The sequence below is a fragment of the Pygoscelis adeliae genome, unplaced genomic scaffold (assembly GCF_000699105.1).
Source record: "Pygoscelis adeliae isolate BGI_AS28 unplaced genomic scaffold, ASM69910v1 Scaffold496, whole genome shotgun sequence".
NCBI lineage: Eukaryota > Metazoa > Chordata > Aves > Sphenisciformes > Spheniscidae > Pygoscelis > Pygoscelis adeliae.
In genome coordinates this window covers 2,433-12,000 of record NW_008824998.1, presented here as the reverse complement: position 1 = coordinate 12,000, position 9,568 = coordinate 2,433, and the positions used below count along the sequence as shown (strand labels likewise).

General features: G+C 54.1%; 1 protein-coding gene across 1 annotated transcript in view; it reads left to right on the top strand.

Moving 5' to 3' along the window:
- TERF2 (telomeric repeat binding factor 2) overlaps positions 1 to 9,177 on the top strand; it is an 11,987-nt gene extending 2,810 nt beyond the window's left edge. The window contains exons 3-11 of the mRNA XM_009326179.1: positions 92 to 187; positions 746 to 876; positions 1,184 to 1,270; positions 1,939 to 2,085; positions 2,512 to 2,927; positions 3,483 to 3,872; positions 6,221 to 6,318; positions 7,023 to 7,075; positions 8,135 to 9,177. Of these exons, the coding sequence (XP_009324454.1) occupies positions 92 to 187; positions 746 to 876; positions 1,184 to 1,270; positions 1,939 to 2,085; positions 2,512 to 2,927; positions 3,483 to 3,872; positions 6,221 to 6,318; positions 7,023 to 7,075; positions 8,135 to 8,293 (1,577 nt within the window). The 3' untranslated portion in view covers positions 8,294 to 9,177. The remainder of the gene's footprint in view (positions 1 to 91; positions 188 to 745; positions 877 to 1,183; positions 1,271 to 1,938; positions 2,086 to 2,511; positions 2,928 to 3,482; positions 3,873 to 6,220; positions 6,319 to 7,022; positions 7,076 to 8,134) is intronic.
- The last annotated feature ends 391 nt before the right edge of the window (positions 9,178 to 9,568 follow it).

The following is a 9,568-nucleotide window of genomic DNA, read 5'->3' as shown; positions in this document are numbered from 1 at the left end:
GGGGCCGGGGGGGGTGGAGCTGGGGCGGCGGCCGGGGGGGAGCTGGGGCTGGGCCGCGCTGCGCCAGTGTAACCTGCCCCTTGTCCCGCAGCGCTGCTCATGCGGCCCGTGGAGAAGGAGCCCGTGGTGGCCCAGATGCTGCGCATAACGCAACTCCTGTCACAGATTGAGGAAGGCGAGAACCTCGGTGGGTCCCCAACCCTCCCGGCAAGGCCCCGGGGAAACCCCGGTGTTGGCTTGCAGCCCGCCCCCGGCCGGAGCGTGCCCTGTCCTGTGGCTGTGCCCCTGCAGCTCCCGGGAGCTGTGTTTCTGCACGGAGCAGAGGCCTGGGCCGAAGCTGTTAAACTGTAGGAGCTTTCCCCTGAGGGCGAGGGGCCAGGGAGCGCGGCTGTTTGGCTCTGCCTCGCGCCGCCGCGGCCAAGAGCAGGGTGCTCGAACCCGGGCTCCAGGGCTGTCCTGCCATCCGAACGTACCGGCCTGGCGACTTCTGCTCAGCCTGGCAGCTTCTGAAACGCTCCCCCTGGATCGGTTATTTGTAGTCAGGCGGTGCTTCCGTAGCTCTCCGTGCCTGGGGAGGGGGGGGAGCCTTGCAGTTTGGACCCTTGGCAGTCAGCCTGCCGTTCCTTCTCATCTTCATCCTCGGTAGCTCTAGAATTTGCAGTCGCGCTGAGGAAGTCGAGTAACTAGCTCTCTGTCAGGCATCGCTGCCAACGCCTCGCAAACCAGCGGCTGTGAATTCTTGTAGATTGCACCTTCGACAAAGAGTCGGAGCTCACCCCTCTCGAATCGGCGATCGGTGTCCTGGAGCTCATTCAGCGGGAATTCTCTGTGGCTGAGAAGACGATGGAAACTGTTCAGAAAATGGTGAAGGAAGCTGTAAGACCTTTTTCTTTTCCAATAAGTACTCTGCTCATCTCTTGTCTTAGACGGGTCTCGCGTAAATGACAGTGGGAATTGCCTCGCGTGTAGAACACCCTGGTTAGTGCTGATTTGGCTGCCAACGCGTATCTTCAGAGTATGCGCTTCTTCATCGGTTAATGTAGAAGTTGTTTCTCCGCGTACGTTGGTACTAAGCTGTTGCCTGTGCCGTGCTTCGTTATCGTACGTGCTTTTCTAAAGCTGATGTAGAGCGCACGGTCAATCTGATGTCAACAGAGAAACTGGTATTTGTTTTCTTCTGTAGGCTGTTATTGTCTGCATCAAAAAAGGGGAGTTTGATAAAGCTTCAAAAATTGTGAAGAAGCATATGGGGAAGGAGCCCAAAAGCCAGGTGAGTCTGTGCCGGAAGGAAAGACGGCTGTTTGAGGACTGTCCGATATGTCTTATGGGGCCCTGGGGACGTTTGGGGGTGGTCTGATATGTCTTACGGGGTATTGGCGGGGCGGGGAGGCAGCTGTGACCCGTATCGCAGGCGTGAAAGGTTTCCCAGAGAAGCACGCCTCGTAGGGAAACCTGAACAAGAAGAAAGGCCAAGGGTGATGGAGTGGAAAGAGTCGCCCTTGAGAGGTGGACCCTCAGCGTCAGGCGTTCCTAAAGCGTGTCGATCGTCACTTTGGAGCTCCCTCTGTTACTCGTGTTCCCTCACGTATCTTCACGGGTCTTCCAGGCATCGACATTCATCCTTTGCCTCACGGCGGGCTCAAGCTCACGTGTAGAGCGCGAGTTCCTAAGAAGGGCTGGTTCTGAGAGCAGAAAGAGTCCCCGTTCCTATTTCTGTCGGCGGTGCAGTGTCTTGGGCACCGGAAGCAAAAAGTCAGAGCTGCTGAAACAAGATGGCTCCCCCGCTCCCCCGGCCTTTTCCCAGCCTTATGTCAGTGTAAATTAGTCGGGCCTGGAGAATGTCTAATGGGAAGGGCCCGATCCTCGCCCAGAGCCTAGCTCCTGCGGTTGTCATTTCTACCCTTGCACCTATTCAGAGCGTTCTTACCTCTCCTCTAGAAAAAGAGGAACGAGTTGCTGACTGTCATCCGGGAGAAGAACTTCGCTCATCCGATGGTCAAAAACTTCTCTTACAAGAACTTCCAGCAGAGCGTGTTTCAGTTCCTGAAGGCCTATGTGGACGATTCGGAGCCGCTGCTGCTAACGGTGTGTGTCTGCCCTGCTCACCTGGCTTCCCGTCCTGCGCCTGCTTCTGCCCCGGCAAGGGGCAGCAGGAAAACGGCGTGAGAGGCAGATCTGGGAGGGCTGACACTTGCTTTGCCACGAGGCAATGAAATACAGTCACTTGGCTTCCGCGTGCCTTCTGTGCCAGTAAGGAGTTAGGGTTTAGGTGCCTAATCAACAGTGGGTTAAATCCAGAACACCTCCAATTCAGTCCGTCCCTAAAGGGTTTGTACAGCTGAACACATTTTTCAATCCGTGTAACAAGTTTTAGTTGATAGACCCGAACTCTGTACGTGGTGCCGACTGAACCGCAGGCAGCGGCTGAAAATGCCTTTGGGAGGGGATAAAATCGGATGGTAGTGCGGGGAATGGTCTTTATAACGGTTACGTGCTTTTTCTCTGTCCAAGATAATGAAAAAGACTTTGAATTCAGAACATGCCAAAGAAGCAAAATGCTCGTCGGTGACTCCTGAGTCTGCACATGGGCCGAAGGACCAGGCAGCAGCTCCGGAGCCCTCAGGAGGGGCAGAGGGCCCAGCAGGAGCTCCAGAGCCTGCAGAAACAGCAAAAGACCTGGAGGGAGCTCCCGACCCTGCAGAAAGGGCGGATGACCCCGCAGCAGCTCCCGAGCCCATGGAAGGAGCTAGTGACTCTGCAGCAGCTCCCGAGCCCGTGGAAGGAGCTACTGACCCAGCAGCAACTCCTGAGCATATAACAGCAGCGGATAATATCTCGGAAGATGCTTCAGAGCCTATGGAAATATCTAAAGAACCAGCGGCAGCAGCTCCAGAACTTCCAGGAGTGTCCTTCAGGGACTCGGCAAGGTGGGCAGAGGAATCCGGCGCTGCGTTGTGGATGGAGTTTGGCAGCAGTTCTCTTCCGAGGGGTAGTTTGCTCTGTCCAGGCGGCTCTTAACTTCCCCGAATGCCAGCCCGAGCAGGTCTGCCCAAGCAAGCCCCAAAGGCTATCGGTGCAAGGCTTCTGTAAAGTGAAAATGTTAAGGTGGTTTGTTTTTTTTTTTTTTTTTACCTGAAGATAGATAGTACTTCAGTAAAGGAGGGAGGGAGGGAGGGCGGTGGCTGCCAGAAGGTTTGCTCTCGTGGAGTAGTGTTGGGTATCCCTGTGGTTCAGCCCCTGGTCGAGAATAGCGGGGCATCCAGTGGCGCACGGGCGTGTTCTCTCAAGACCTGCTTCCCCGGTACGCCGCACCGTTTAGAAGGAGGGCGGACCGGAGGGTTGGGAATGCCCTCTTGCAGATTTTATTTGCACCCTAGGGTGGATTGTTGAGGGTCACACCGTAGGGGAAAAGCCCGATTTCAGTGAAGCGGAGCCACCTTGGTGATATCTTTACAACCTGCTCAGTTCTGTTTGTTTTGTAGGCAGCCCTCTGGAACTGTAACCACCGTGTATGGGATTTCTGTTCTGAGAGAAGCTTTCAAGATCCTGTCGGACTCCCAGGATTCTGACGCGCTCTTCACCAAACTGGACGAAACAGACTTTTCTTTCCCCAAGCAACTGTCTCCTTCTGTATCCCACAGAACCAAGAGATGGAAAGAAGAGGAGAATCAAGATTCTAAGATCTCAGACCCTCCCGAAATATCCCGTAAGGGCAAACGCTTGTTGACCATAAGCAAACTGGTCATGGAGCAAGACAGCCAGTACAGCGAGTCGAGTGAGAGCCCAGACTCGTCCCAGGAGCCAGTTGTATCTTCTGCTTCCAGACCTGTTCAGAAATTGCATGACCAGCCTGTATCTACTAAGAGTGCCAAGTACGAAGCCCATCTCTTGTGGTATATTCTAATCTGCACCCAATCTTTTGACTTGCAGCTGACATCGGTAGCATGAACAACAAAAGCCTTTATCTCTAACTCAGGATGAGTATATTGGCCGTCCTTGTCCGCTAGCATATGCGGAACTGGGCAAAGTAAACGCTCTGTTGTCCTTACGCTTTACTGTTTGGTTAATGGAGAGGAGAAAATGATCTGGCTTCCACTGGCAGTGAGTCAGAGGTACTGCAGTTAGCATTGGCAGGTGATTCCAGCGTGCGTATCGCGGGTAAGGCGTGTTTCTCTGCACTTCGGTTAGTGGCGCTGAAGCTGGGAAGCGTTTGTGGGTGTGTCCTGTGGAACGGATGAAATTCTCCTTTCCGCCTCTTGGGAAACGCAACACTGACCTCGCTTAAGCTCTTTTTTTCCCGAAACCTGCGTTGGTTAAGAAACTCCTAGTTGTAGCTTTCTGACAGTATGAGCTGTCACTTACCTGGCGGCTGAAACGACTGCACTAAGAGGTGGGGGTATGTTAGGGTTTTTTCCTTTTTATAAGGATTTCCCACAGAAAACGGCAGAGAAGGCTGGCCGGCAGAAGTCCAAAATGAACACTGATAGGAGACTCGTAAGCCAAGAGCCTCACGAGTATCTCCTGTAGGCCCTAACAGGGCTGTAGCAAAGCTTCCTGCTTAAATGTCTGAGCTGCTCTTCTTTCGCTTAGTGAAGTTGCACAGCAGCCAGCAATAAAGATGTCTTGCATCCCCAGGAGTGAAACCGGGAGGACTGAGGAGAGCTTGATGTGTTTGAAAAGATGACTGGAACATGATTTCCCTTAGTTCCTGGCTTAAGAATGTCACGAACACAAAGGTTTGGTTTGGAAGGGCGGGCAGTAAAGATGTCGGTGCTCCCTGTAGCTTGGCTGCTCTGGAGAGGGATTGTCTCTCTCTGAAGCACAGGAGAGCGGCCGCAAGTAGAGATGCGCTGCAGCGTAGCTGGCATCGATGCAAACGGTGGTGAAATCTCTCGGCCGCCTCGCTGGCGTGTCTTGCTCGGGGTTAAACTAATGGTCAGAGGTGACCCCGAGAAGGGATTTCCACCCCTTCCACGTCGTCCGCTTCCTAGAGTCATCTGGGAATTTTGCTTAATAAATTCCCTACTTTTTCAAGGACTTGCGAGTGGCGACACTTGATCTCTTCTGCTTTTTTCCAGTAGTGCGCTGCAGCTGACGTTGCTGTCCCTAGGATATGTCTGGAGTTTATTTTGAGGGTGCTGGGGAACGTTGTGGGGATAGGGTGATGTTTTGTGAACTCCTCCGGAGCGGAGTGCTGTGTCTGACTGCAGGGGGAAGGGGCCGGATTCAGTGACTCGGGTGTGATGCCTTCCCGTCCTGTGCCGGGTGCCTAAAGCGAGGGTCGGTGCCGGATCAGGAAGGAGCCCGGAGTGGGGCTGCTGCCACGCGGCTGCCGCTGGTGGTTCTCGAGCTTCAGCCCCTGCCGCTGTGCAAGTTGGTTTCCAGTTCACCTGGAAGGTGGTGTATCGTCTGTGCTGCTTTGTGTGGATGTCTTGTCTCGAAGCCTTTAAGTGTCGGGACGCTCTTGGTAGCCGTGGCGTTGATGACATCTGTCTGGAAATCCGATCCTGTGCATCTCGGCCGGTAGCTGGTTCTCAAGCGTTTACGTGCAAGAAAGAGGCGCCGAACGGTGCAACTTGACGTAAGAATAGAGAACGGTGACTTTCCTGTAATCATAAACGGCTTCAGTCACGTTGGGTGTGACCGCCGGGGGTGAACCGTTCAAGGTTTCTTCTGACGGGCTCAATTTCGTCTCGCAAGTTTGTGCTTGAGGGTTGGAAGCAGGTGACAGCACTGAGGCGCTTGGTCTCACGGGGAGGCCTCTGCAGCTCGGTTGGCCTCAGTAGTGCTAGCAGTGAAACAGTAAGAATTAAATGCTTCTTGGAAAGACTGAAGGCTTCTGGCCTGAGCTGTTGGCAAGTCTGCGCCGTACACGGAGGCCTGGGACGTCCAGCCGTGTGTTTGCTGTTAAGTGCTGAATTGTGTCGTTAATACCCAGTCACTTGTTTTTGCAAATGCTGGCTACAAACTACAATACTCCACCTGCGGTTGCGTATATCTTGCACGCCGTACCTTCAGATGGGGGCTGCTAAGGATTCATCCCCGCTCAGAGGGGAGCGGAGGAGGTGGCGGTGCGTTTATATATTGCTTTATGGGTGCATTTCTCTGCACCGCGCGCCCGTCGCAGACTTGCCTGCTGTGCTCCAGGTGTCCCTGCGCCTTCTCCCCCTAAAATATTCTCCCTAGCCAGTAGCCAAAGTAAATGCTTGCCTGCTTTCAGGTCCTTCCAAGGGAGGTGGAACAGCTTGTATGACGAAGAAGAAGAAGAAGAAGAAAAAGACAGTTGGAGTGAGGAGGATGAGCTCTTCTCAGGTGCGGGTAAGAACAGAGCCCCTGTTGTGGGTGTTAATGATGATAATCCTGGCTTTGGGGCTCATTTGCGGGTGCCTTGCTACCTTCTGTGACTGAATTTTGAAACCAGAAATCCTAAAAGCCCGAGAAAATAGGTAGCCGTCCAACCCTGAGATGTTTGTTCTTTGTACCTCTGCCCTGAAATGCATGCCAAAAACTCCTGTTCAAGTTTCAGACTCGTCGTGCTTAGCTTACGGGATGTAACTGCTGGAAATACAGCTCTTTCCCCGTCCCCGCTTTAGTGCCATGAAATAAAGGTTAAGTTTACCTTTTCAGCCAGATCAGTTTTCCAGTCCAGTTCCCTCTGCAGCTAGATACGCAGCTTAGCTGGTGAAAAGGAGTGGACAGTGGATGTCTAATTCCAGCCTCGCCATGCAGCGTAGCCACATCCTGGACGGATGCCCCTGTTCTTGACGTGTTGGCTAGTTCAAAACAAAACGGATCTTATTGGAAAGCTTTCGCATAAAGCAATTGGGGCTTGAAATGGAAAGGCTGTGCATGCTGTGGCTGCAGAAAAGGGAGGGATAAGGGAATTTGGTTTTATTGTCTTCGTGGGATGCCCTCATCGTAGGCTGAGTGCGCAGTTCAGCAGTTGGGCCAAGGCAGTCTCTCGGGGAGGTCTGTACCCCCTGAGTTACGGTGAAATGTCATCATCTTGCCTTGTTTTTCAGCATCATTCGGGACAAAGCGCCACAACACTACAGTCTTTGGTTCCAAGAAACAGGTAATGTGGAGCCCTTAAGTCCTTTAAGGCCTGAAATTGGGACGTGTCCGTATAGAAGAGCAAACTATCGGACAATTTGCAGTACGTTGGCGAGGATACTTGGCTGCTCGGACCGCTTCCTCGGCGGCCTGCAGTTCGCTACGGCAGGGCGGGCTGCTGCTGCGCATTAAGTGGAGCACCGGAGGCTGGGTTGTAAAGTGATGCTTCCCGAGGCCAGCGCTTGCAATAACCAGGCTTGACCCGAGCTGTGGGGGTCTTCGCGTTCACAGAGCTGGCTGGGGTTTCTCCGTTAAAACAGCCCAGTTTGGTAGTTGGCTAAAGCCGTGCGCCTCCCGCACGCCGGGCACTGGGTTTGCGCGTGAAGTCCCTCTTCCTTGATGCACGTGGTTCAGAGCTAGGTTTGCCGAGTTCCCCACGCGCTGGAGAGGTTCAGCGTCTTGTTGGGGTGAGGGACACGCCGTACGGCAGCTGTTACTGGGAGGAGGTCCCACGATCGGTGCTACTGGGAGCTCTCACCCTTGTAGGAAGACAGCTGCTGGCTCTCGTGCTGCTGTACGTCACGTAGCACTTTGATCCCGGTAACTGCTTTCTTCAATTATTTCACGTTTTGCCTCCAATACGTAAATTCAGGGGACCTGCAGACCTGAACCTGCAGATTGGTTGTGGTTTTTTTCCACGCTCTGCTTGGACGCCGTTAGGCAGGACGTAGGCGGCAGCGAGTGCTTTGTATCTCTGCTGCTTGCTGCTGCATCAAGAGGTAATTCCTCTTTCACGTGATCAGTGTTGTGCTTTGGGAGGCAGAACTGCTCCTGAGCTTGTGCTGGAGCTCAGCGCTTCTCTTAGTTGTAACAGTTACGAGGGCACTTCCACAGCGACGTGTTGAGTGTTCCGCGTGCTGCTGGCGGGACATCTCTGCCTTTCCCCCATGTTACTAGCGCAGATGATAAAGGGAAGCGAACGTGCTAGGAAGGAGGTACGGCGCGGTTCTCTGCCAAATGCAGCTCCTCCCTGACACCGCCCCCTGTACTCACAGAGCACTGCTCGCCTGCTCTTTTGTAGAAATGGACAATGCAGGAGAGCGAGTGGATCAAAGAGGGCGTGAAGAAGTTTGGAGAAGGGAGATGGAAGGCCATTTGCCAGAAATACCCCTTCCAGAACCGCACGGCAGTGATGATCAAGGATCGCTGGCGGACCATGAAAAAGCTGGGAATCCTCTAAAGTTGGGAGCCACGAGACCTTCAGTGCAAAAAAAACCTCCCTATTTTTCTTTTGAGAGACGGACCGGAGCAACAGTAGTGGGGAGGCTGCTGTGCTCGTCCCTGACGTGTGCTGGGGCCAGCGTGGTGAGCCCCTCCGGCTCGTGGTACCCAAGACTGCTGCAGCGGGCGGAAACCAGGCCTGACGAGAACCGAGGAGCCTTGCGTCGCGAGCTGTAGCTGCGAGGTTTAGGTGTTCCCCAGTCGGCAGAAGCTGCGCAGCCTGATCGCACGTGCTCGTAAGCGGCCTGGATCGGGACTTCCCTGTCCACCTGACAGCTGCAGCCTTTGTAGAATGAATCGCAACCTGACGGGCTGCTGAAGCGGCAGGTTTTTCTGCTCACGTGCTGTCAAATGGCAGGATAATCCTGTCAGCGGCTATTTTTATGTGTTTTAATTGTCTACTGTGAACTCGTTTCACCTGTTTGCACTCAGTCCCTTGTGGGAGAGAGGCAGCACACAGTCCCAGAGCTTCTGGGGGGAAGAAGAGATTGAGGCAAGGTGACCTGCTTAGATCTCACCACCACCACCCCCCCGTTTCTTTCTGCTTTGTAAATGGCTAGTCTGCGAGCGGGAATTCCTCCCTCCCAGCTTTGAGGCTTTAAAAACATTATTTTCTGTTTCAGTACTTAAGTGTCGGTTGTTCCCGTGTTAAAAGTTCCAGCGCTTACTGATTTTGGTCGTGTCTTACTGGCGTTTCTCCTTCCCGGTAACCTCCTCCCGCGTGCAACCCCTGCAAGCGTTTGAGCTCCGAGGGTGCTGTGTTTTTCCTGCCTTCAAGATGCCAAAGCTGAAGTCCATGTACGAGCGGTCTTCTGTAAAATAAAGTTCCTTTCCTGTTGGATACCGAGAGTCGTAATAAGTGTGAACTTGCACCTCAGGGGTGGAAAGGCGGCAGTTTGGGGTGCTGCCTGCTCGCTGCCCCGCTGGGGCACGTGCCTCCCCAGGAATGTGGGTCCTGAGCGGGCTGGGGCTGGGGGTGTTGCGTCGGCAGCTGTTTGGGGCGGAACAGCGACGCCCTGAAGGTATGAGGTGCTGCCGCATCGGCGTAGGCACGAAGCAGACGCTTCTGGGCTAGATCCCTGTTGAAGTCAAAGGGCAGGGAGAGGGACGGGGGCGTTTTCCAAAAGCGGCCTCTCTTGGCCGGGTTCCTGCAGAGCCAGGGCTGGGGAGAAGCCTGTTTGGAAACACCTGCTTCCCCTCTGTCCTTCGGCGGCAGCGGCTGGAATGAGCTTTC